The sequence below is a fragment of the Vanacampus margaritifer genome, chromosome 17, assembly GCF_051991255.1.
Source record: "Vanacampus margaritifer isolate UIUO_Vmar chromosome 17, RoL_Vmar_1.0, whole genome shotgun sequence".
NCBI classification, from domain to species: Eukaryota; Metazoa; Chordata; class Actinopteri; order Syngnathiformes; family Syngnathidae; genus Vanacampus; species Vanacampus margaritifer.
Genome location: NC_135448.1, coordinates 19,586,513 through 19,613,426, shown reverse-complemented (window position 1 = coordinate 19,613,426; position 26,914 = coordinate 19,586,513). Strand labels below are relative to the sequence as shown.

Genomic DNA, 26,914 nt, shown 5'->3' with positions numbered 1-26,914 from the left:
AATTGGTTCATCGGTTGCCCACAAGTCGCTTTCGGTCTACCCCATAGTTGGGGCCGCTTGTTTCCCCCTGTCTCCTAAAGTATCTCCAAGGTTAATATGTAGCCTTCTAGGTTGCCCTGAGGTCCCCCCAGAATCCCTCTCGGTCATTACTCGATTGCCACTAGTTTTGCCCCCTCCCAAGGTTTCCCCCAAGTAGTTCCTAGAGGCCTCCCCAGAATGAAACGGAGGGACAAACATGCCATTCTATCAAATCCTGGACAGCACCTGGCGCCACCTACTCTGTACTGCAGAGGCCCCCAACCCTGGTCCTCAGGGACCGGTATCCAGCCTGTTTTCCATGTCTCCCACAGCCAACACAGGTGGAGATCGTTAACAGCCTTCTCCAGAGATGGCTGAATAGCTGATGATATGAATCACCTGTGTTGGCTGTGGGAGGCATGGAAAACAGGCTGGATACCGGTCCCTGAGGACCTCTGCTGTACCGTACCCGAGGTGTCTCCCTAAGTCACCCCAGGTAGTTCCTAGTTGTCCTCTTGGTTTGGCCCACCAGAAAGCCCCTATGTTTCCGCCAGCTACCCGCTTAGAATCTAGGACCGAGAATGATCTAGGACTTAGAACATTCCCCCTCGGTCACTTCCAAGTTACCACCGCCGACCCCCCAAAAGCAGTTCCTAGGTTGCCCACAAAGGTTGCTCCCAAGGTTGCCCTCTCACTACGGAAATCCCTGGTGACGGCTGCCCTGGGGCCCTCGCTACGCCACTGCAGCAAAGGTAGCGAACGGTTATTGAGGATTTGAGTTGCGCCCCCTGCAGGGAGAGCAGCAGGACGTCTTGCCAGTTGCCGGACTCTGGCGGGAGGTTTGTGGGGTTGCGTTGACTTACTGCATATAAACGAGGACAGATCCCTGAATACGCTCCTGAAAGATTTGTTTTGTTTGCTGGAGGATCACCAATGAAAGGTTTATTGCCAACGACTCCAGTGGAATGATTGTGTGTGTGTGTGTCCATAACCTCCAGTCATCCACAAGCAAAGTGCATGATATTGCTTTCTTAGGTAACCATAGCAACGCAAAAATGACTCGGCTTTGGCTCCGTTAGTGACATTGTGTGTTTTGAACCTGAAGAAGAGTCAAAGTTTTCGGGGTTTCAAGAGGTGGATTGGTTGGGTTCGATGTTCCAGTGGGGAGGTTTTTAAAAAAAGAAAGAAAAAGAAACAAGTTGTACACTCGCAATACACGCAAGGCATCAAAATGACTCCCAATTGTGGTTGTCGGGATTCAGTTGAAAACTAAGTGGAACCAACCCTGTTTTTGATCGTTACAAAAATAAAGCATCTTCACAATCTCGTGCATCTGCACGCCAAATCCACCATCATCTTCATCATCATCATCTTCATCATCAGCATCCACCTGTGCAATTGCTGTCACGTCACCACTGCCATCTTGTTCACGCAACAAAACCAAGAGACCCAAAAGTGCAGCTCGGCAGGACGCCAGAAAATACAACCCAGCGGTGCCCGTGAACTCGCTCCCGCGTTGCCCCGAGCTTCCTTCCAAGTTGTTCCCAAACTGCTTGACCCCAGGATAACACACTAAGTTGCCCCCCAAGTCGTTTCTTGCTTGCTCAAAAGTCTCGGCAGAGTTGTCAAATCCGGGTCCAGAAAGTAAAAACCAGGCCAGCGTTTGGTGATTGGTTTCCCTGCCGGTTGAAAGTCTCAAGTCAAACTGAGGCAGGATTGTTACTTTCTGGACCTGCTTTGGACGCCTCTGCCTCTGGATTGCCCCAAAGTCGCGTCCCAGGAATTGCCCAGGTTGCCCCTCTTACGGGGCAAGGCCAAAAATAAGACTCAAAAGAAGGATTAGGAAGGGATCAAATGTGGACATCAGGAAGTCCCCAGGTATGTCTTAGACAGGACCAGGTTGCCCCGTTGTCCATAACGTCAACATCTCTTCCTACGTTGCTCCCCAAGTGGCTCCTGGCCCCTCCCCCGAGATCCTGCACTAAGTACTTCTTAGATCGCTCAAAAGTTGCCCACTGGGTCGTGCAGTCGCTGCCAGGGTGCCCTCAAGTCACCTCCGAAGTGAGCGGCAGCTGACAAGCACAAAACAAGAGTCAAAAGTAGGCGCGAGACCGGAAGCCCACAAGTTGCACCCAAGGCCGCATCCAGCCATCCGACGGCTTCCAAGTGGGAAAAACGTGCAAGTCGAGGTACCACAATGAATGACGACCGAATTTGGGTCTTGCTCCAGTGTTTGTGTCTCAGGTGAGAAAAGCGGGTCCGCCAAAAAGAAAACAATCCAAAGAAACATCCCACTCCTTCCGTCCTCCTCATGTGCAAACTGCAAGATTCTTTTCAAAGATTCCAAAGCGGAAACACTGGACATTGTCGCTCTCCATACATATTCATATTCATATCCATGAAGTGAGTGTATTATTTGCCTATACACAGTATACATAAAGTCATACACGAACGCAGCACGCGAACGCAGCACGCGGACGCAGCACGCGGACGCAGCACGCGGCGCCGTGCAACTGAACTGCTCAGCAACGCGTGCGCAAGACGTCGACAAAAGCCAAACAAGCGTCTCCAGACACGCGCGCTACAAATACAGTACGGACAATTCGAGGGAGGGCCTGGACTGCTTTGTGTGTGCGTGAGGAGACCAGGCTTCCCCAATCCTGGTCCTGGAGGTTCCGGAGTCTTGCAGGTTGGAGACGTTCCCGTCCTCAAGATCAGGATTGTTCGCAGGCTTCTGCGGAGCTTGCTGATGATACCAATCAGGTGTGTCGGAGGACGGAAACATCTTAAGCCTGTAGGACTCTGGCCCTTCAGGACCAGGATTGGAGAAGCCTGGTCTTCACACGCACACGCAAAGCAATCCAGGCCCTCCTGGGGGAAGTCTGAAGCCGACAGACATTTTGCACACAAATACAAAGAAAGTCCAAACTTGCCCCGCCGCGAGCTTTTCGTCATCAAGATTCATGAATTCCTCACCACTTGCGTTTCCGTCTCCTTTGAGGCACATCGATGGGACCGCAAACACAAAAAAACAACTCGGCCCCGTGCTTCGCTCGCCAAAGTGCTGCTGCTGCTACTTGTTAGCACCCCCCCCACCCGACAAACATACAGTACTGCGTCAAAAAAAGAAGTCAACAAAAGCAAAATGCTCTCAGACAGGCCAGGCCTCGCTTTCACTCTTGTTACAAAAATATCAAGTAAAACTTTATCACCAAACACGAACGTTCGCTAACCCCACCCAGTGTGTTTGCACTTGTACAAAGTCTGATCTCGATTTGATAAAATCAACATTGCGCTGTCACAGTTCCACCGACCACTTTTTAAAACCCCTGATTCAGATTTGCTCAACAATCATTTCAAACTGCTGAGACACAAGAAGGACCAAAATTGAGCCCGGAGGCTAAAACACGAAGCTAACGAGGCCAAAAAGTCTTGTTCTCTCTCTCTGTGTTGCTCAACAAGATTGCCAACGCTAACGTGCTACCAGCTAACGTACGCCATACCGGCTAGCACGTTTTTACCAGACTGTGTGAAAAATGTCCAAAAAACGGCAAAAACTGTTTGTGCCAGACTACGTGACTTCATAATAAAGCGATGACATGTAGAGCGCCTCCGTCTCGACTGTGCAGTATTTGAGATTAAAAAAACAACAAAAAGCTCAAGAAAGTGGGCATTCGTTTTGCAAGAAATCCCAATTTTTTCTTCACTTGCCAAGATCGGATCTTCCCTCGATGGCGACTTTCATCTGGTGAGGGATAAAAGTCACTTTGGCCAAGTTCAAGGACGGCTCTTCAGGTTTTTCCACTTTGCGGCCCTCCGGGGCCGACCATCTGCGCTTCCTGCCGTTGCCGATGGGCTTCCTGGGGTCCTCCTTCAACAAAGATCCTCTTCCCCTGAACCCGAGGTCCCCGTTCTCCACAGCGACGATGCCGTTCTCCCGCTCCCCGTGCCCGGATCCGCCTCCAGCACAGCTCTGGGGGACGATGCCGGAAAGGGTCTTGGGGGCTCCGAGGAGGCCCCCGTGGCCCGAGGACGTGCAGACCGCTTCCGGGGGCGGAGTCTTGGTCAGGGATCCGTTCCTCAGGTTCTTGAGGGTGAGCGAAATACAAACATCGCCCACCGAGAGCTTGGTGCAAGGCAGCTCCAGGAGTCGGGTGGTCCGGTCCGGGCAGCACGACGACCATCCCTGTCCGAAGACGAAGAAGGGGTACTCCGCCAAGACCTCCACGCTCACCTGCAAGTGCGGCAAAAGATCCCATAGCGGGAATATTTCATCAGAATTCTTCAAAGATTCATTGCAAGTATTCTCCAAAAGCAGAACAAGTATTTAAAAAAAACGTTACCTGTGACCGGTGCTCGCCCACGGAGAACTGAACGACGGCAAAGTCGGGCGAAGCGCGGCTGCCTTCGATGCGTTCCACCGTGGACGAGTCGATCTTCAGCTCGCTGCTGATCTCGGCGCTCTGGATGAAGTCGTCCGTCTTCAGCTCCTCCACGCGCTTCAGCTCGCCGTCCGCCAGCTGGATGATGGACCCCTTGACGAAATACGCCGGCAGAGACGGGGGAGCCGCCGCAGCGCTGGAGGGGGGGGCGGGCGCCGCGGACGGAACCGCGGGCAGGTGGAGCTGCACCTGGACCGCCGCGCCCGAGCCCATCTGGTGGGAGGAGCCGGCGGGATTGTCTGGAGTTTCTCCTCTGTAGGCCTGAGTGGAGAATGTCAGCACCTGCGACGTGGGGGTCTCCAGGGTGGTCAGCCCACTCCCGCTGACCGGGATGATGAGCGGCTGCGTTCCCGCGATGAGCACATGTTGCTGTAGGCTGCTGTGGTAGCTGATCGGTGCGTGCCGGCTGCTGCCGGTTCCTGCTATGTAACCGATGAGCGGGGACTGGGGGTACGTACTGCCGGGTGGGGGTCCCACCGAGAGAGGGTCCACGCTCGAGTGGTGAGTGGTCTGTATAACAGTCTGTGGCGAGAGCGGCCTGATAGCGGCTTTGAGATTGTCTACGCTTAAGGGGGGGGGAAAGGTCATGGAGTGGTTGGACCCGGACGAAGGGGTGCGGTTGAGGGGCTTCCCGAGGAGGAGGCCGCCTTTCTCCAGGTGCGTCTTCCCAGGACTGTCCCGAGATGGTGCCGGCTGCTGGTCCCCGCCGTGGCTGTTGGGCATGAGCATGACGGATGTTCTCAGGGTCGCGGGGTCGTGCGCGTAGTCCGACGGGAGAAGCAGCTGGCAGGCCTCGTAGGCTTGGTGCGATTTGCCGGCTTTCTCCGGCGTGGGCCCGAACCGTCGGCTGCGCTCCGCTCTCCCGTTGTGGAGCTCCCTGGGGCCGCAGACGGCGCCCTCCTCCTTCCTGCCACTTCCGACCTCCGTGTAGTGCGCCGCCTGGCCGTGATGCGGCTGCAGGGAGGCGGTGGGAGGCGGGAGCATGGCGGAGGCGTACCGGACGGATGCTCGCTGGTGGTCGTACTTGGAGGCTTGCGAGGAAGCGGCGTGCGTCTCGGGGAGGCTCGACAACCTCTGAGAGGAGGAAGAGGAGAGGAGCGGCGGCGGGGGGGGAGGGGGAAGAAGTTGAGGGGCCATGTAGCTGGCGTAGGGGGCGCCGTACGGCGAGGCGATGAACTGAAGGTTGGGCGGCAGTTGCGCGTAGTGGACCGTCCCGCCCACGTGGGTCTGGGAAAGGGGCGACGTGTAGATGGTGGGAAGGGACGAGACCGACCTCGTGGAGTCGGACGCGGAGGACGGCGGTTTGTACTGGGGCGCGTCCGACTGGGCGGAGCTACCAGGGACTTTGGAGCCGCTCCCGCCGGCCACGAGCCAGGCCACGTTCTCTGGGGGCGGAGCCATAGGGGAACGGCTTTCTGAAGGGAGCGTGCTGGGGGGGATCTCCCGCTTCTTTGGGGGCAGACATTCATTACTGCGTTCATGATTGGACTTCATCCTGGTCCCGTTTTTGTTCTTGATCTTTTCCGTCCTTCTACTTGTTGTCTAACTGTGAGGGCGGCGGGAAAACGGGGGTCAAGGTACGGTGGGGTTTCCGAGGGCGACTCTAGGGTGAGCGCGAGAACGTCGCGACGTCACACCTGCTGCTGCCGTCGAGGACGGCGGGGGGCCGAGCGCGTCGGGCTTCGTGCGGAATCATCGCTCTGCGGGCCTCGCGCCTCGCCGTCCTGAAAGACAAACACGGCGGGAGAAAAGCAACGCCTTTTAGGATTTTTTTTTTTTTTAAAGGTTTCATTTTATTCGTTGTGCATTTCAAATTCAAGTCACAGAAGCGGATCATTAATCAGATCATGAGATGCGTGGCAACATCTGCGACGGCGACAATTGCCTCTGATAGAACCCGATCCGAAGCAACGTGAAATGTGGCAGACGCGTCCATCACGAGACCTGCGGAAATGACAGCGCAAGTCGGCCATTTTGTCTCCAAGAAACGATCTTCAGAGAAGCGACAAAGAAGGACGACTCGGCTTCAGGCGTTCAGAAAATGAAGATCTGCGATGGCAACAATTGCGCAAGACCCTTTTGGGACGCAACATGAACTTTGCTCGACGTGTCCATCGGGAGGAAACTCGCAAAAAGATCTCAAGCCAAAGTCGGACATTTTGGGGCTTTGGTCTGTAAAGGCAGAACTTTTGATACAGCTGGTGTCGCTTGGAGCCGTACCTAATGTTGTGTCCTGTCGTGTGTGTTCGACAAACTCAATAAAGTGCGTACGTGTACGTGTGTGTGCGCCGTCTGCTCTCTCACTTTGGCGTGAATCGCATCCATAATGCAAAAAGGACGCCGACGTCCGAGAACACGCGCTTGCGCCCACACGGGTTTTCCAAACCAATCTGTGCGCACACACACACACACAAAATGAAGGAAAGCGCAAAAAAAACAACACTGCACTTTTGGGGCAAAGGAGGGCAACAAGTGCCATCCGAGAGGAGACTGAGGACAAAGTGCAGTCAAGTGGAGACTGCGGAGTACAACAGCCGTGACCTACATTAGAGAAAGAGAGAGTCTTGCCTCACTGAAACACGACACACACCTTCACTTCAAATGCTCGCTCACCTCAATCTTGCTGACTTGACACGTGCGTGTGCGTGTGCGTGCGTGTGTGCGTGCGTATCAGATAACCTGTAATCCAAGATGACTGTCCTCCTGTGCTTCACGTCCCTCCCACACGCATTCACAAATACAATGATCTGACCCAAGTGTGTCAAGTGCGTGTGTGTGCGAGAGAGAGAGGAGAGGGGAGGGGGGAGCAGTGCAAGCCAACCATAAAGCAAAACCGCACACTCATGCATGACTACACTATTGCACTATTGTCCTTCTAAGGTGAATACTCAAGTGTGTGTGTGTGTGTAAGAGAGAGAAAGTGAGAGAATGATTGAGACGATGTAAAAGATAAAAAGAAAATAAAGTGGCTCCGTGGAAGTGTTTTGAAAAATTCCAAAAATGAAATTTGGTCTATCACGAGTCGACCCACAAAAAGTCTCAAGCTGGAAAACACTCGGGACCTCTTTGGGGTCGGCTTGGTGACGTTTTCGGGGTCCTCAAAGGCTGACTCGAGATTTAGACCAGGGGTGCCCAAGTCCGGTCCGATCCTAGATGTTTTCCACGTCTCCCTCCTCCAACACAGCTGAGTCATGATCCGTGTTTCGCAAAGCTGGCTGATGAATGAGCTGATCATTGGATTCAGCCGTGTTGGAGGAGGGAGACGTGGGAAAACGGGCTGGATGAGGGCTCTTGAGGACCGGACTTGGGAATGACGGCATTGTCAATGGGGTGCGCACAAAATGCTGGCCAAGTTTAACGAGTCAGCATAAAACACAAAACTAAGATCAAATGTTCAATTAATTCCAGCCCTGAGGACAATCTCATCAAATGTGGACCATGAGTAGAGACGCAAAAAAAAAAAGGCTCAGCCAGACATTTCCAAAAAGAAGCAGGAAGTCGGCCATTTTGATTCTAAGCAGACATTTCCAAAAAGAAGCAGGAAGTCGGCCATTTTGATTCTAAGCAGACATTTCCAAAAAGAAGCAGGAAGTCGGCCATTTTGATTCTAAGCAGACATTTCCAAAAAGAAGCAGGAAGTCGGCCATTTTGATTCTAAGCAACCATTTTGGCTCAGTAGCACACAATGTTATTTATTTAAACATATTTTTAAATTCAGCCCCTGAAGCCATTTTGACTTTGTCCCAAAAAACACACGAGGTCGGCCATTTTGCTTCAAAGCGGCCATATTGGTGCTCATTTGATGCTAGCATGCAGCATTGATTTCAAATCATCGTTGAACAAATGCGACGTTGTAGCGTTGACAAAATTTGATGGACCAGACGGTGACGCGAGTTCAACAACAAAACACAACTTGGACGACTTTTTTTTTCCCGTGTTGTTTTTGAGGAGGCGAGTGAGAAGCGCAATCGTCAGCCAGGAAGGAAGTAGGACACACGTAGCACCTGCGCACGCACGCACGCACACACAAAACGCTGTCAACAACATCAAAATGTTGTGGTCGCCTCATGCATTCAAAATCAACAACACGCACACACACGGGTGTGTGTGCCCACCGCCAGTGGGCCCCCCCTCTCTCTCTCTTTTACTCCTCACACTCCGCCTCTGTCACTTCCTCTCACACACACTCTCGCACGCACAGAAAATGGTGGCCCAATGTTGCGCACGCTCACTGAGGAGGGAGTCCCGCATGCCGAGCACTGAAGCCGATTACGCAATGGCCACACACACACACACACACACACACAAAAGCAGCTGTCACATGCATTTTTGGGGGGGCCCATTTGATGTATGAAAAGGAATCGTGGTATCGGTGTTTGTTACGTCTCTGTCAAAAAGTGATACTCAAGATCGACACACTCGGGCCATGTGACGGCGCGACTGTGAAGAAAATGGAGAACGGCGGCCACAGGTGCGGTGGGCGCGTACACGCACAACAAGCGCGTACGCGCCAAGGTCTCGTCGGGCCGGCTCGAGTGCAATCCTGGCCAATAAGTCCACAAATTGAGCAATTTCCTCGGCAGCAACAAAACATTGCTCGATCGTGACAACATTTCAGGAAGGAAACGTGTTGTTAGTCAAGAAGGCCTGATATCAGCACGTATCGTTTGTATTGCATGAACTACACTTGACATCTTTTTTTGTGTAACTTTCGTGTAATTAAGACTTGATATCAACACGTATCGTTTTTTTGTATGTAACCAAGAAGGCTCGATATCCACCAGTATCGATTTTATTGAAGGGATTTGCTATTAGCATGCATCGTTGTTTTCCGATCAAGACCAGATGCTATTCAAGCTATAAAAGCGGGCCCCGGATATCGACACGTATCATTAGTATCGGCATCGGTATCGACATACATCCAACTTCAAGAAGAAGAAGAAGATCAATACTGGATGTTAGCGCTCACCTCATTCCACGCAAGCGCCTCCAACACCCCCCGATGGGTCAGCAGGTGCTGCGGCCCATTGACGAGACGCCTTCCCACAATGCACTGCGACAAACCACAAGAAAAGACACAACTTTATTGACAAACTTTCGGAGCGATTTCAAAATGACGAACAAATATTTGTGCATTTGTCATTTGCGCGCCGCTCAAAGTGGGAAGCAAATGCAAAAAGCGGCGAGGGCTCGACGGGGGGCTCGACGGGTGGCGGTGGCGGACGGACAGATGGAGACAACCAGAGTGAAAGACAAAGCCGAGAGAGAGAGAGAGCGGGCGAGCGACAGAGCCAAACAGATGGTGGCGGAGAAGAGGCGGAGAGGAGCAACACTGAGTCAGCCAACCAGACGCAGCGGGGGGGGACGCAGAAAGAAAGGACGGACGGACGGACGGATGAATTCAACAACAACAACAACAAAAAGAAAGCAAGGAAAAAAAAAGGATGGAAAATCAACGAGCGAGAGAGGGAGGATTCCAAAACGGTGCTAGGAAATGATAACAGATGTCTGGTGTTGAGGTCACGCAGGCTAAAGGTCACGCAGGCGAAAGGTCACGCAACACACCAGCAAAACACACCAGTTCGTTTGGGCTCGTTCGTGCTGCCTTCATGAAAGCTGGGAAATTCCCAACCTCGAACTAGGAAGCGACATTTTCAAGATTTACCTAAGAAGTTATAAGACAGAAAAAAAAAAAAAAAAAAAAAAAAGATATCGCTGGTGTGGAAAACGTCACCATTGAAATATTGGACAAAGCGTAAGATTCTACAAATGGCGCCTTCATGAAAACGGGGAAATTTCTTGACAGAATCATCGGCATGAATGCTTTGCGGGCTGACGTCATGTCTGACAGCTGTTTGGTTGGCGTGCGTGCGTGCGTGCGTGCGTGCGTGCGTGCGTGCGTGTGTGCGTGGTTGTTACATACAGGAAATGCCTTCTTGGACCGCAGCCCTCCTTTTCCTCTGCTCCACCAGAACCGTCTTTCCGGATTGGACCAGGAAAGAGTCACTTTTTTTTTCAACTTATGGAAAATTCTTGTTAAGAAGTGTTTAACTTCTTCCTTCTTTTGGGAGGGAAGGGGGGGGGATATATTTTTTTAAAGAATTAAAAAATGAAAAAACATTTTTTTTAAATAATTTCGGTCAGATAAAAAAAAAAAATGTTTCTTCCTTTTTTTTTTAAAAAAAAGATTTGTGATGGATTACAGTCAAAATTTTCTTCAGTGTTTGAGAAAATCTTTTTTAATCTTTGTCATTTGTCAATGTATTTATTTATTTATTTTTTAATATACATTATTTGGCGAGCACTTTTTTTCCCCTAATATTTGTTTTCAAAAATCAATATTTTCAGAAATGGATCCAGTTTAAGTAAATAAGATTGAGTACTTTTTCAATTTGCATTCGTATTCTTGTTTTGTTTTGTTTTTTCGGTAGGAAGCACAAAATAACTATTCAAGACAAAAGGACTCAAATGGTTCAATCCTGTTTTGAACTCTGTTGCTAACCAAACCAGCAGCATCAGCAAGGAAGCCAAGCGTGGAGTTGCAACATTCCTGAATGTCTTCCCAGCATCAACGTTGCTAATAAAAGGGAACTAAAGTCAAACTGCTCACGAGTGTGTGTGTGTGTGTGTGTGTGTGTGTGTGTGTGTGTGTGTGTGTGTTGCAGCGAGGCACGCAACGACCTTGAGTAACCCCAGCCAGCGACGTGTGCTGCAGGCCCGCCGAGTGCTGCTGCTGTGACGGACTTGGCTCGTGCATTGATTTGTGCGTGCGCGCGTGTGTGCGAGAGGGTATGACATCATCACGAGAGCAGGGCGCTGGCCGGCGCCGGTGGCGGCGGCGGCGGCAGCTTCCCGCCACCGCAAGAATGCGAGAGTGTGATGATCTCATCTCACACATTTTTTGACAAGGTGAAATATGATGATGTCATACACATTTAACTCTTTGACTGCCAAAAACGTTAAATAACGTTTAGTAAAATCCTATGGAGGAGTGCCAAAGACGTTAAAAGACGTTTTTTTTAAAAAACAGAGGTGAAACTAACCATTTTCTATTGTTGATTACTGAAAAACAGAATAAGGTAGAAACAAACTTTTTTTTCTGCTAAAAGATGAGAGTCCAATCTTTCATTTGGCAGTATGTGTGTTTCCATAGTCCAAACACATCATTTTCTGTGGACCTTGAAAGATCAGTCAAAATGCTTAAATCGGCTGGCACCCACGGCATTCCCTTTTCTGAAAACGTCTGGCAGTCAAAGAGTTAAGGGTTAACGTTTCTTTCAAATAACATTATGCTAATCATTCATTTCGATTTGGATTGTTATGACTTATAGGTCATATTTTCTGATGAATTCTATTTGCTTCTTTTTTCTTTCTTTTTTTATTCGTAGATATATTACAATAAAGTGGATCTGCCGATATTTTTTAGATAAATGAGATTTTGTATGATGTATTTCATTATTTGGTTTTTGAATTCCGTTAATTAAAATGATTTAATGATTTTTAAACACTACAGAAATGATTGTGTTTTTTGTACCAGTTAATACATTTAAGAAACTAAAAAATTAAAATTTTGAAAATACATGTGAAATATTTTATAAAATATTTATAATATAATATTTCATCGATATGAAATTATTTCAAATTTATTTCAGATTTTTTTTCGGGGGCGTAAAAGATTTTGAGATCATATTTCTCATTTGACTTTGATTTTTTGAAGGGACGAATGTAGAGAATCATAATGTATGATTTCATTGATATTATTATATATTATTTGTACTGGATATAGAAATAAAGAACGCTCTTCCCTCCTTTGTGTGTGTTTTGAGCACCACCTTGCAAGCATTTTTTAGCCGCACACGCACGCGCGCGCGCGCGCAGGACCGGCTTGACAGGCCGCACTTTCCTTGTCAGCGTCTCGTCCCCGAAACGCGCGCACGAAGGCGCCCGCAACGTACACCGGCGGCCGTCTCAGACACGGGAACACGCCAAACGGAACGACATTTGCCGGCTTGCGTCGAAAGCAACGGCGGCGGCAAATCACACCTTTTGGCCGGCTTCGGCACGAAAGGCGGATCAATTTCGGCGCTTGTCGATCCCGCGCACACGAAACAGGACGGACGGGTTCACCGTTTGTGTGTGTGTTGTACACATAGACGTCATGTGCACACACACACACACACGGGCCTGTTGCGTTCTGCCTGTTATACAATCCATATTGTATAACAACTGGCAGCGAGTGGGCGGCTCCCACCATCTGGCGAGATGACCCCCCCCCCCCCCCCCATCCGCTGTACATGGCTACACACTATATGTCGACGTGCGTGCGTGTGAGCGCGTGTGTGTGCGCGCGTCGAGCCGGCAGCTCCAAATAGGACGAGCGTGGCCGCGTCCAGTCGGGGTTGCCGAGTTCATGTCCGCAACCCGTTGGAAGGGAAGACGCCAGCAACCTGCCGGCTCCCGTCAAAATGGCCGACTCGGCGTGCGTTTTCCGACGTGGCTTCCTTCGACTTTTTGGGTGCTTCGACTCATGACCGGCGCGGGTGCCAAATGTGATGTCGCCCAGTCCAAGTTGATTCCCGGGTCAGAATTTTCAAACATTTCTGGGGTCCTGAAGAAAGCCTGCTAAAGGGCAGGAATCGACCTCAAATGGACCATTCAAACCAAGATGGCCGACCCTCGCTGTCTTTTAGCTTCGTGAGACTTTTTTGGGGTTCAACTCATGATTGACGCGTGGGCCAAATGTGATGTGGCCCCGTCCAACGGAATCCAGGGGCTGAATTTTGGAATGTTTGCGGGGGGCGGGGGGGGGGGGGGGGCTCAGGGGCCCCTGCTAAATGGCAACAAGAAAGCTCCAATGTTTGTTTAAGCGCAAGACGGCAGACTTTGTGTGTCTTTTAGGGTGTGGCTTCTTTTTTGTGGCTCGACTCGTCCCAAATGTCTTCGGGATGGCGACTTTCAAAAAAGGAAAGTCGCCATCCCTGAAGAAAAAGCTGACGGGAAGCAAGCAGGAGTTTCTTCCCTTTGTCGAACCTGCGAGACGACGGACGCGTCGACACGTCCGTCGTCAAGCTCACCGGGGAAACGTATCCGGACGGATTTCTCGCGCCGTGCGTTTCCATGGCAACGCAAACAAACGCAACGCAAGTGTCCGTTCTGGCTCGGAAGAAACGCAGCACAGGAAATACGGCCGATGAAAGATTGGTCGCCATCACGCAGTCAGCTGTTGTTGCCATGGCGAGGAGAAGCTATTTTAAGTGGAGTGACTCCGCCCCCTCTCACTTACACACACACACACACACACCTACAATTACAAATGAAGCGCACAATGAATAATTCCACTCGCACCTACAGCACTTCACATGAGTGTTATTAGCATGCGGCTAATTTGTAACGTCGTCTCTTTGAGCACAAATTGCCGTCGCTGCAAAAAATATGCTCTTAAACAACAGTTGGGAAATGAAGACGAGATTATCTCATGTAAACGCAATCATGTGTCGATGGAACAGAAAATGTGTCCTGACAAGAAGAAGTCAACAGGCAGCAAGTTAGCGGCGGTCTGACGTGCAACCGATGAGTTAACGAGTTGCAACTCTGACAAATGTTGACTCGTCATTTCAATAATTTGCCGTCGTGTCCCGTCCGAAGACGTCTTGACTTCAAACGAACAAAAAAGCTTGGAGGCGGTGCGGGAAAAACGAAGAATCGACGTTCATCACAGTCCAGTACGAAACATCTGCAGTCATTTAAAAAAAAAAACAGATTTCAAGTCGATGAAATAAAGATTCAAAAGTCCCTTGAAAGGAATTTGGTCAAACGACGCCACGTCGGCCACTTTTGCGAGCGGCGCGAGTCGCCCCTCGGCCGTCAAGTCAATCCCGACGCGTCGTTAGCTTAGGAGCTGCTCCACACTCGAAAAGCAGATCAGACAATCAGATAGCCCACTTGCATGGCTGCTTTAGAGCGCCTCGTTGTAGCGGCAGGGAATAGTTCTGCAACAAGCCGGCGGGAAGTTTGCCGGCCACTCGAGTCCTTCTAGATTTCAGTTTTGCAGGAATTAGGGCCAAAAACGTCCCAACCGGTTGTCGGGCGTTAACCTTTGGTTTAGTCGTCGGTTAAACAAACCAGTGGAACCATTTCCGCGTTCCGCGTGACGTCTCACATTTCGCTTACGGTTGCGTTGGGCAAATGTCTACAACGCGCACGCACGCACGCTGTACAAAACAAACCGTCGCGTGCGAGTCGGCGGTCCGACACAAACGCAGACGTGCGCTCCCGACCCACTTCCGACACGGTTTTGTGGCGAGGGCGCACCCAGACGAGGCGGTCGGATGTCAAATGGGACGAGACGAGCTGGAGTTTGACGTCCCACTGCCGGCGATTTGCGCCATTTGTGCGGCCGCAAGCGCGTCCGGCAGCTTCGCTACGGGAACGCCGCAGGGAGTCGTTGCTCATTTGAGACTATTGTCATCGCCGGCTGCCGGCGGCGCCCGAGAGAGAACACGCGGGCGCCGGCGGGGGGGCAATTTTCACTTCAAATAATAAAAGAAACGCCGGCGAATCCGCTCAATTCTGGCGGAATCGCGCAGCCCGGTCGGGGAAGATGAAAATCAAAGCAGAATTTGCAAACACGGCCAGAGGAGGACTTTTCGCTTTTTTTTTTTTTTTTTTTTTCCCACAGAAATGTGAGAGAGCTTTAATGAGCGGGTTCGAATGTGGAGAGACGACGGCAAGCCAGGGATGCTGAGGACAAGGACGTGCAAGGTGAGAAGAGGAAGACAGGAGGACATTGTGGAGCGAAGGTGGGACGTTGGAAGATGAGGGAGGGGGGACGAGAGGGGGGGGGGCGAGAAAAGGAGGGAGGGGGTGAAGAGAATGAAGATGAAAGGAGAAAAGAAACAAGACGACAAGAAAAGACAAAAAGAGGAAATGACGGGCGCGCAGGTGCGATAAGTGGAGTCAACCAAGAGAAGTTCAAAGGTCGTCCCGAAACGGCAACAGAATTCCCGACCAAAAACTCGAGTACCTGAGAGGAGGACGTGGATGGACGTGGAGGAGGAGGCGGAGCCTGTCGCGGTGGCGTCAGCGCCGCCTTGGTTTGTCGGTGCGAGTGGCGGCAAACCCGGCCGGCGGAGGGCAAGCGTTCTCCGGGGCTGCTGCGGCGCGGGTCCAAATGCGTCCGACTTCACCACCTCGTAACATTCCCTCAAGAAAGCAAGCAAAAGCAGACGTTCATTTCAAGGGGGCGTGGCCTCGTCAGTGATGTCACAAACTTTGTGTGAGCTTCTAAAAGCGAACCGTGGTCTACAGCAGCTTCTCGCGCGTTTATTCATTATGGCCGAGCCGTCTTCTTGCGTCCACTCGTGATTCACGCGAGGCAAGACGGTAAACTGATAAGATTAGAAAATGAAAGTGAAGGTGGGGAGGGGGAGGGGGAGGGGGAGGGGGAGGGGCCACACAGCTGGACCTCCTTTCAGGTGAGTCATCAAAATGTGACGGCAAAAACGGAAACTTCACATTTGAGCGTTGCACCTCGAGTCGGCAAAAAAAAAGCTCCAATGGGAGAGCAGTCGGACAAAACGGCAAACGTCAATTTGCCTTTGAGGCGCTGCGGGACAAAATGCGGGACAAAATGCGGGACAAAATGAGAACCGATTGGAGGTTTCACAGCAAAATGGCTTCTTTAAGATTTGTTTTTTGTGGGTCTGCTCATGAAAGACAAGCTCGGCAAATTTCAGGTTGCAAAATGAAACCGGATGCAGAATTTTGGAACGGAATTCTAGAGGGCGACACTGAGACCAAATTGCAATTTGGAACCAAAATGGCCGACGTCTTTTCACACAACGTTTCTTGAGACTTTTTTTGTGGGACGACTCATGAAAGACAAGCTCGATTTGGGGACGGAATTTTTCACCACCGTACAAAAAACAAGTCAATGAGTGCAAGTCGTCGGCCGCCATGTAGGATGAAGTGGGGGGGGGGGGGCAGGGGGGCAGGGGGGGGGGCTGAGAGGGTTGCTGGTGAACAGCGGGATTGGGAGGCCCTCGGGGAACACTTGCATAGGGAATCTTCAAAGCCGCACACGCACGCACACGCACGCACACGCACGCACACGCACGCACACGCACGCACGGAGCGCTCGTCTCTCCACAAACAAAAGCCGTGGCGTCTTCCCACGCATGCACGCTAACAACGCGCCGCCTTTTTGATCCAACGAGTCTCGGCCGTCCTCTTTAACGCTCGTAATGTGCTTGCTGCAACACACACACACACGCGCGCACACACTCCCAAAATGGTGCATGATGCTCATAGAGCGCCGACATAGCACAAAAAAGTTGATTGGATCTCATTCCAACATTCAGATTTGAGCCAACTTTTGCTAACCAAAGCAGCAGCACCTCACACTGAGTTGACTGCAGGCTATTAGAGACGAAGGCTTGTTGGCCTCGATGTGAAAAGACGCAGGAAGTTGGCCATTTTGGATTCCAAGCTGCCATTTTAGGTCCAATTTGCCCATTAAACTCATTTGCTCCCAAAAACGTATAAATATGTTCTGTTTTAAATCTTTGAAGTGTCCCAAAGACGCATTTATACGTTTTTTTTAAATGTCTTTGATGCAGCCTTTTCAACTGAAGGGAACGCAAGCAATGGTAGTGATTACAAAAACGGCCAGCAGGTGGCAGCAGAGCATAAGAGATCAACCAGGGCCATGTTGAAAAAAAAGCTATTTTCAGGACTCAATCAAAAAAAGTGTGCTGCTGAACCCGACAGCTGGAAAGTCGCTCGCTAAACTGGCATGATCACACATGAGCACTTATTTATTTATTTTTTTTAACTGTAGAGGTCACAAGTGCTTGTTGCTAGGCAGAATTTAGAGGCTTCCAAAAATGGCGCCTGAGGCTAGAAAAGATAACGGCGCCTGCTAGCTACAAATATGAGTAGCATGAATCAAAACAACATTTTCCAACGTGCGTAACCAGGGTGGTCTCAGGTCAGCCAACACGCGCACGCACGCACGCACGCACGCACGCACGCACGCACGCACGCACGCACACACGCACGCTGGAGTGTCTGCATGATCAAAAGAGTGAAAGTGGGGCAGACGCACACACTCGGAGCCGCATGAAATTGCCGCAATTCCTGCTCGTGCGCACGCACGCACGCGCAACACACTGGCGGAGCGTAAAGCTCACTTTGACCTTCAACCTGCGGTCAAGGACACGCGTGGGGACGTGCCGGCAACTTGGAGGTGTGCGTGCTCGATGCAGGTGGTGCAGGTTCAATTCCCAAAATGCCGCATGGTGTCCCTCCCCCCCCCCCTTTTTTTTTTTGATCCTCATCCCATCGACGAGGAATTTCGCATTTTGGCTTCCCGCCTTCTTCCATTTTGTCCAAGATTCTTACATTTAAAATCGCACGAGGAAAATCTGCACGTGTCGCCGATGACTAAAAGCTGACATTATTTGTGAAAATATTAAAAAAAAAACAATTTTTTTTTAAATATAGTATTTGTAAAACAACAAGTGCAATATTGTTTGAGGAAAATGATTTTTTTTTTTATTATTATTATTTTTTTTTATTATTTATCTATTTATAAGAGTGGAAACGACATTCAAATACTATTTATGTAAATGTTTGTTTGTTTTTGACATACTTTATAGTATCGATGTTATGTTTTACTCTATGGAACATTTGTTGTCAATATTTTCATGATTAGGTTGTTTTTCAAAGACGATATTTTCAAAAAATTTATACGTGGAAAATATTTTTTAAATGAGAAGATTGACAAAAAAAAAAAAAGCAACATTATTTGTTCCTTTGAATGAAACGACTTTCCTGGAAAAGTCTCCCGAACGTCTGCATCGCGTGAAAGGGGCTTTTTTTGGGCGCCGCCTGCGACGGCCGCAAACGCAAGCCGCGTTTGCTCAGATGTCGACCGCCGCCTGTCGAGAGGCGTCTCCAGTTTCGATAAGAAAAAGTCAACACGAGTCTTCGCGAGTCACCTTTTTTTTTTTTTTCTCCCCGTCTGGAGCGAGCAACAAATGTTTGCTTGTGCGAACGGCCTGCGGTCGTCCTCGGAGAACGTGCGTGTTTCTCTGACGAGGCTTCAGCGGACGAGGACGGCGGCTTGCAAGTCGGACGAGGCGTTGCGAAAGCCGGCGTTTGACAGGATTCGGCGTAAACAACAGCAAATCATTAAAAAAAAAAAAAAAAAACGAGCGGCCGCCGTCGGGCGCCGATTAGCGCACACGCCGCCTGCTAATGCTTTACAGCCAATCATCATCAGGTTTTGCCATCATGCTCCGCCCACATGTCAACGAGCGGAGCCACTCGCTCTCCTTCCACTTTGGCCGTAATCATTTCACAGTCGCGGAAACATCTGCAGGGGATTAGCGAGGCGGCGTCCGTGCAAATCGGCAAACGGCTTCACACGGACGTCGTGACGGCAACGAGCGCAAAACGACTGCTGAAAGCCAAATGAGTCGTTCCCTCCATTCCAAGATGGCGCCTCTTCTCACCAGCGACAACGGCATCAAGTTGCTCCCCCGCGCGACGAAGACGCGGATTGAGCGGCCATTTTTCTTTTCTCGTAAGTGACGAGCGGACGACACGCAGCCGCTTTCATGGCAAGGCCAAAAATGCCAAGAAGAGCTGCAGTGTTGTTGGATGCGCAGATTTGCGTTACTGTCACTGTAGTTATTCTGCTATTTTGAAGTATTTAGCTGGCTAAATAAAGATGTCGCTATATGGCTACAGCTAAACAGCTAACTATGTTTAGCCAGCTCTTTTTCTTTATTTTTTTATTTAGCAAGCTAGCTGTATAAGTAACGAACTCTTAGCTATTTAATTGATCCATCGATATGCCGTATGGAATCATAGCTAGCTAGCTGGCTGCTAGCTAGCTAGCTAGCTGGCTATTTGTCTGCCATATTTGTAGTGTAGCTTTTTAAAAACTCAAATCTTTTTTCAGCTCTCCAGCTAAATATGTAGCTAACAGTGTAGCCGGCTTTGATCTGGATTTGGCTCTCAATTTGGATGACTTTAGCGAATGAGCTGTCGAACCAACTAGCTTTGGATTGTACGCGGTGAGAAGAAGCCGATGTTGTATTTGGCTGCATTTGGAACGAACCAAATGTCGTCAAAGGACGTCTTTGAGGGCTGCAGCCATCATGATGTCATCCTTGACCGCATGCACGTCCTTCGAGTGCGTGCAAATGCGCTCCAGGAGCGTCTCCAAAAAGGGCTCGCTATTACGCTAGACCCCCCCCCCCCCCCCTCGAACCCCATCCTTTCAGCAGTATTTCGGTGGCGTGTGTTGTCAGCTCGCAAACGCACTCACTCAGCTCTCCATCTCGGGGAGTCGTGCAGGAGGTAGCGTGGGGGGGCGGGGGGGGGGGGTTGCCAGCAGAGCTAATGGCCATTCAAGTAGCGTTAAAGCGAGTCGACCAGACGCTGAAAACCAGAAGCACTCTGCTGCAAGGGCTTTTTTGGGGGGGTGGGGGGTGGGCAATTTTGCAATCCAAAAGATGCTGTGGTGGTTGAGTTTTGAGGCTCATGGACGAGCACAGGCCAGAAAAGGAGGAAAAAGTCTGCTCCTTATTATTTGATTGATTTGATATTTGTTGTCTTTGATTGACAAGTTTTCATTCCGTCTTTGCCGAACTCAACCTTCAGATCAACCACGCGTCAACTTCTAATTCAATTAGAAAAAAAGTTCACCTCCACGTAAAAGCGCACAGAAGAAGAATGAAAGTTAACGATGCAGCGGACGTACTTTTATGCAGGCTGTAAGTCGAGCCGCCGCCGTCTATTCGGACCCGCCGTCGAGGCTGCGCAGTAAAAAGTCACCAAGCGGATCTTCCTCCTCACATTTGCCTTCAAACTTTCCCATCAACGCCGCGAAAGAGGAAGCCGGTGGTCATCATTTCCCGTCATGTCAACTTTTCTCCGTCCCCGCCGCTGGTATTTTCCGACGAGAAGGACGGAAGAAGGCGGTGCGTGTGCGTGCGTGCGTGCGTGCGTGCGTGCGTGCGTGCAACGACATACGTGTGCTGTTTTCATGCACAGCACAAGTTGGAGGAAAAAACGTCAGCCTGCTTAACTCTTTTACTGCCAAAGACGTTAAATGACGTTCTGCAAAAACCTTCGGAGGAGCGCCAAAGACGTTAAACGACGTCCACCCATTTTTTTTTTGAAACGGGTGGAGTAAAGCCTTGCCCAGCTGTGGTGAAAGTTTCAAGCAGGTCTAGTGAGCCTAATGACTTATTTTTGGCCCCTAGATGGCAGCAATGACTCTCTTTTGACAAGATTGGGTCGGCGTCAGTAGAAGACGTGAGGCGGGGCTCGAGGGGACAATGGCTGGGGAAGGGAAGAGAACACGGCGACCGGTTGCAAGCAGCTCACGCTCGAGCAGTTTTTTTCAAAGACGAAAAGCATCGACCAACGCTAAAGAGCACATTGATGACGACGATGATCATCATCGATGATGATGATGGTGACGCCGAAGTTGCAAGCGTTGACGCGGCGGCTATGACGACGTCATAAAAGGTTCACCGGCTAGCGGAGCCAACACCGGAAAACGCGGAGCACAACCGAGCACGCGCAGGCGGACGTTCGATCGGACGACGAAGAGTGCCCCGAGTCCAATGCATATTCATCGGAGGAGTGTGTACAGTCTGCTACTTGCTTTTTATTCCCCGGAAAAAAAGGCCGTCAAGAAAGTGTAACGTTTGCACGCGAAACGGACAAAGTGAAAGTAAACTGTTGTGCGAGTCCTGGCGTCTCCTTGCACGCAGGAGAGCGTTACAAAAGGAAAAACTGTATTTGAAACATCCACATAATTGGAAGTAGTACCACAGTTGCACACATTTGTAAATAGTTTGCGAAATTGTTTTGTCAAATTGTTACACTGTTGAATGGAAATAAACGTATTTTGCAAACTAAAAACACTTTTTCATTGTTGGTGAAAGAGTTTTACAGAAGTAAAGCACTATTTAGGTGTTTGTGGCATCATTCATGGACAAAAAGAAGTGTACAATTCACTAGAGTGCATGAAATAACATCGTTTCACAAAAAGCTCTTTTTCTCCGTTTTTTGTTTCAAAAGAGAGAATTTCGGTGAAAGTAACCATTTTCTATTGTTGATTACTGAAGAACGGAATAAGGTAGAAACAAACTTTTTTTTTCTGATGAAAGCTGAGAGTCCAATCTTTCATTTGGTAGTATGTGTGTTTCCATAGTCCAAACACAACATTTTCTGTGGACCTTGAAAGATCACTCAAAATGCTTAAATGGGCTGGCACCGGTGACGTCCCGTTTCGGAAAACGTCTGGCAGTGAAAGAGTTAAAATACGACGTCACAAATTGACAACAGTTGGGTGACTCTTCCAACACGCCTTTGAATTGTGCTGCTAACGACAACGGCGGCGCCTGCCAACATTTTTAAGATTGTCAAGTCTTTGCTGCTCTATGTCAAGTTTGAAAAGTGTTCTTCATTTTCTTAGCGCCGATTAGTGTAACGATGCACGGCGGACGCCGCCGTTTGCCAGAGATGGCGATCCGATCGAAAATCCTCAAAGAAACCTTTTTAGATTGCCATGAAAACAAAAGCTTTTAACGATGATGAGCATCATCACCCCACAATGTTGTGTTGCCGACCAAAACAGCAGCTTGTACCGTAGCAGTCCGAAGATGAGAGAATTGAGTACATGAAGACGTGCGCCGGGTCGCTCCAAATTGAGCGTTTTGTGCCCAACCCGGCAGACAAACAAAGGGCACGGAAACTCCTTGGTGGAGGTAAGAAAGTTTGTTGAGAAAAACGAAACAACAAATTCCACGCACGCCAAAGGCGCCGGCGTGTTTTCAATTCCGTGGCCTCTCCTCAGCTAACAATGCGCGCCGTGTCTTCATCCGCGCGTGCAATCCGGGTCACGACGTCACACGGCGATGCGCCGGCACAACAACAACAACACCAGATGCATAGTCGGGCAGCAGATTGCTCACTCCGCTTTTGCTTCCTAATCGAGGATTCGTTGAAACGCTAGCCGCAGAGACAGGTAGCAACTCCGCCACTCCTATTAGGCCCTCAACTGTTTTTTTTTTTTTCCACCTCACAGTTAATTGATGACTCATGACAGATTTAGCTGAGGCACTGCGCGTTTAACACAATCCGCATAGACGGGTTGCAACCTGCTCACTCCAACATACACTTCAATGTTTTTCCTGAATTGATGACTGGCTCAAAGCAAGGCATTCTATTTTTAGATGGCAGCTGCTTAGACGGGTTGCAAGGTGGTCAGTCCTATCTCTATCAACATTATTCAACTAATCAAACAATGATTCAAGATCGTAAAATTACAGAGTAGTAAACGAGCTGCATTGACGGGGGGCAACTTGGTCCCCGTGATACAGTATGACCTTCAAACTTTTGTTTTTGTAATCAATCAATGATTTGCAACAGCCCTAAATGTGCGATTATGGAGTTTAAAACAGATATTGCATAGTTGGGTTGCAGGATTATGGATATAAACATGATGCATAGATGGGTAGCAACGCAGTATGCCCTAAACTTTTGTGGGTTTCCCGTCATAATCCAAGATTATGACATCCTCAAGTGAGGGATTGATGGTTTCACCACTTGCTGCATAGTCGGGTTGCAGTCCGGACAGTCCTTTATGGCACTCAACATTATGCTAACCGTAATTAATTGATGATTTGCATCAGCCCATATAGGAGAAATATGTTGTTTCAACAGAAGCTGCATAGACGGGTTGAAATCCGCTCACTCCAAAATGGGTTGCATTTGAAGGGCATCATGCAGTCAATGAAATGACGTCATTGTCCTGTCAGGGCGCTTTCATTTCCCCTCGCCTCGCCGCTGTCCACGCGCTCCATTTAGGCGTCCCGCCGGGGCCAAACGCTTGACATGAATTGCCAGCGTGTGCCGAGCACAACAGCCGTGTCGGGTGGCGTTTGGTATTCCACTGATTGTTTTTTTTTCCTGTTATTGAATTCCACTCTCTCAAATGCGTATCACCCCCGCTTGCCCCCCGTCGGCGGGAGTCCATTGTTGCTGCCCACGCAGCCGTCTATTGTCTGGAGTCCCCATTTGAACTGGCATGCACGAAAACTGGCACATTTGCCCCAACCCGTTCAGTCGCGGGGCTCAAGAATGTGTGAAGTGAGCAAAGGGGCGGAGCTAGATGACGCAGTCACATGATTGGTCAATGCTATAATCAAGCAATGATTGGCAACTATGTTAATTGTGGGATTTAAACACTAGCTGCATAAACGGGTTGCGTTCTGGCCATGTCAATACAACCCTTAAGCTCTATTTTTTTTCTTTACTCAATAATTTGTTTCATCACTGCTTCGTGTGGCATTATGGCTTTCAATTTCCAATACCTGCTTAGACGGGTATCCAAAGTCTTTGCGTGAGGACAAAACCGCAGACAAGCACGCAAGGTTCCACACGCGTTCAGACGCTAACGACGGGCAATTAGAGGCCAACGTGTGCCGCTCGCCTCATTGGTCAGACCCGTTTGGGACCCGCGTCTGCACGATCCACAAGTGGCCTGACAAACATGAAAAGTGATAGACATCAAGTGCAGACCCACAAAAAAAGTCTCATGAAGACATTTTGGGGAAAGACACAAAAAGTCAGCCATTTTGGTTCCAGGCAGCCATTTTGTGTCGCTAGCGCCCTCTGGAATGAGGTCAACACACGCGGCACCAAACGATGATTACGTCCAACCACAAAGACACAAGCCGGTGTTTGCCAGATCGGTAAATATCACACGCGATAAACGATTTCTTCATCGTCAAGAAGTGGCCTGAAATCGCTTCTACTGCCACGTTGAGAACGTTTTCAAATGTTGCTCTCGTTTTGGTTACATGACACGAAGGTAGCTGGCGAGGAGGGGTGTGTGGACTTTTTCAAAGCGGTGAAAAGATTCCAGCGTGTGATACGAAAGGAGGCGGCCGGCCGCCTTGCGTGCGACGGGCAAGCCCAGATTCATATTTGATCAGCTCGGAGCCCGTTTGGCTGTTTGAAGCTTGGCGGGGGTTCGAGTTGAACGAGGGGGCAGCGCGCGCAAGCTCGCTCGTTCGCTCGCTCCTCGTTCGGCGCAGTGCTCCCACCAAATTCAACACCTTACAAAAAACAAACAGAAAAAGATTTCAGCTTTGGGGAATTGTTATTTTCATAATTGAAATTGTTTGACATCTGCAGTCGATGATTTCAAAGGTTGCAAGCTTCAAATGACAAAAAAAAAAAATACAGATAAAGAATCCACCATTTTAGTTCAACTGTATTCATTTCACATGTTTTTGATGAAGCGTATTATCATGTGAAGCTCATTTGAATTTTGGAGGGGGGGGGGGGGGGTGAAATGCAGGTCATCAAATAATTCTTTCAAATTTGTATTCTGATTTCATCATTTTCAATGATTGTGGCAGCTTGAATTAAAAGTCAATGAGTCAAAAAAGTACTTGTAATATAATCTGCATTTTATTATGTTATGAAATGAGGTTCTGTTTTGTTCATTTGAATTCATGGCAAAAAATGTCAACAACAAAAATTTGCATCTAATTCAACATTTAAATTGTTTTCAAATCCATGTCAGCGTTTCTTCAATATGAATTGGACATTATTGATCAGAAATTGAAAACAAAGTGTTTTTTTTATCTTGTGACGTCATCGTTTTCGCGGCTACTTTGAGCCACGCCGGTATTCCGACTGAGAGCAAAAAAGTGTCACGTAGCGCGACGCCTCGAGGTCAAAATCACGTTCAGAAGTGCAAAACAAGCGCAACTAAATCAAGTCCAACTGATTCCACTTGACAAACACGTCAACACACCACGAGGAGGACGAAAAACACACAAAGTGCTCTTTCCTCTTCTATGGTAATCATTAGGAGTGGAGGAGTATCGGTATCGTCAGCCTTAGGCAGTCGATATCTCTTGCCGACATTTTATGATCAGGATCAAGATTTGAAAAGTAGAAATTTAACATGAATTTCATGTCATTTCTTTTAAAGTGATTTGTCATTGTTTGTGTGTGTGTGTGGGGGGGGGGGGGCACATTTGTAAAGCATATCTGACGTCATATGTGTCGCTTTTCTTTTCCACTACGAATCTGTCATCACGTGATAAACGAAAACAAGAATGTTCAAATTGGGAATCATTCAACTGTTGTATGAATTTCATGTTAACTTCTTTGTCCGCCATTTTTAAGTGCCGTAGAACAACTTTCGTATTGTAACGAAATCACCAGAAACTATAAACCCTGGTGATGACGTCATTTCCTTCCAAATGGCGTGACGGACTTTTTGTTTTCCTGCTGCGAGTCAAATTATCCGCGCTTGAAACGTTTCAACATGTCGACAAAGCGTGACGAGCTCATTTTCGGCCACGTCTCAGCTAAGCTGACACTCACGCAATCCTACTCGTAGTAGTAAAAAAAAAAAAGACAACGAGAGTGATAGGCCAGCACTTGGGACTGGGAGTAGTGCAGCATAAGGGGGGGGGGGGGTGTTATAAACAGAGTAAAAATAGCCTCGCTCGCTATCGCAGGCTTCCCCACAGTCCCGTTATATAATCGGCCGAGCTGGGATGAATGACATCACGGATAGTCTCGCAATCACAAAGCCAGTGTGTCCTTTGCGCACACAAAAACGCTATAGTAGGAAGTAGTAGTGCATTCCAAGTGGTTCCCAAAAACACACGCACACGATGGAGAGTCGACACGTCAAGCCCGGCTGAGAATCAGCTGCTCGCCTTGCGTGTCAACACACTTCCGCGATGGCGAAAGGCACATTTCAAATCCACGACAAAAAGCTGAAACGGACGCAAACAAACGAGTTGCTCGACGCCAACTTGTCTGCGCGTACTTTCAACGTCGCCGCGAGTGCGAAAGACCGCGAAAAAGGGAAGTAAAGTGCGCGAAAGGAAGGAGTGGCGCAGTTGGAGCAGCTCGCGAAAAGCGCCTTCCTCGCTCGGCTACAACACGCGCGGACCGCCGGAAGTTCCGACCCGAGCAACTTTCCCCCCCCCCCAGCAGCGAGCCCGAGACGAGGCGGGCAGAGAGCGCGGCGTGTGTCGGGGTCTGGCGGGGGGTGCTTACTGTGTGTGGCGGCGGGGCAGGCAGTGGGTCCCGCTCGAGTGCCTCTCTCCTCCCGTGTCGTCCTCGCCTGGGCTCGGCTCGCGGCACCGCTGCCCCCCCTCCTCTTCCTCCTCCTCCTCCTCCTCCTCCTCCTCCTCCTGCGTGCTCCGGGGGGCTGGCGGCCGGAAAGCGTCGCTCCCCTCCCCGCCTGCTCGAGTCTGCGGCGGCCCCCACCTCCGGCAGAAGCAGCAGAAGCAGCAACAACCGTGACCGTCACGCAGGCGCTGCGAGTTCACGCAGCGAGCACACGCAGTCACGCACGACTCACGCTCAGCTACTCATGCACGAAAAAAAAA

General features: G+C 49.6%; 1 protein-coding gene across 1 annotated transcript; it reads right to left on the bottom strand.

The window, feature by feature from the left end:
* Positions 1-3,164: 3,164 nt before the first annotated feature.
* atxn1a (ataxin 1a) lies at positions 3,165-26,901 on the bottom strand. The gene is made up of 6 exons (XM_077548209.1): positions 26,580-26,901; positions 15,484-15,662; positions 9,430-9,513; positions 6,098-6,184; positions 4,362-6,006; positions 3,165-4,252 (listed from the first exon to the last, which is right to left on the bottom strand). Exons 5-6 carry the CDS (start codon positions 5,952-5,954, stop codon positions 3,722-3,724), a joined length of 2,124 nt encoding a protein of 707 aa, XP_077404335.1. The 5' UTR covers positions 5,955-6,006; positions 6,098-6,184; positions 9,430-9,513; positions 15,484-15,662; positions 26,580-26,901; the 3' UTR covers positions 3,165-3,721.
* Positions 26,902-26,914: the final 13 nt, after the last annotated feature.

Coding starts and splice junctions, on each gene's coding strand:
- atxn1a (XM_077548209.1), bottom strand. CDS start 5,954: ATGAAGTCCAATCATGAACGCAGTAATGAATGTCTGCCCCCAAAGAAG. Junction 4,253..4,361: donor TGGGCGAGCACCGGTCACAG/GTAACGTTTTTT, acceptor CCGCACTTGCAG/GTGAGCGTGGAGGTCTTGGC.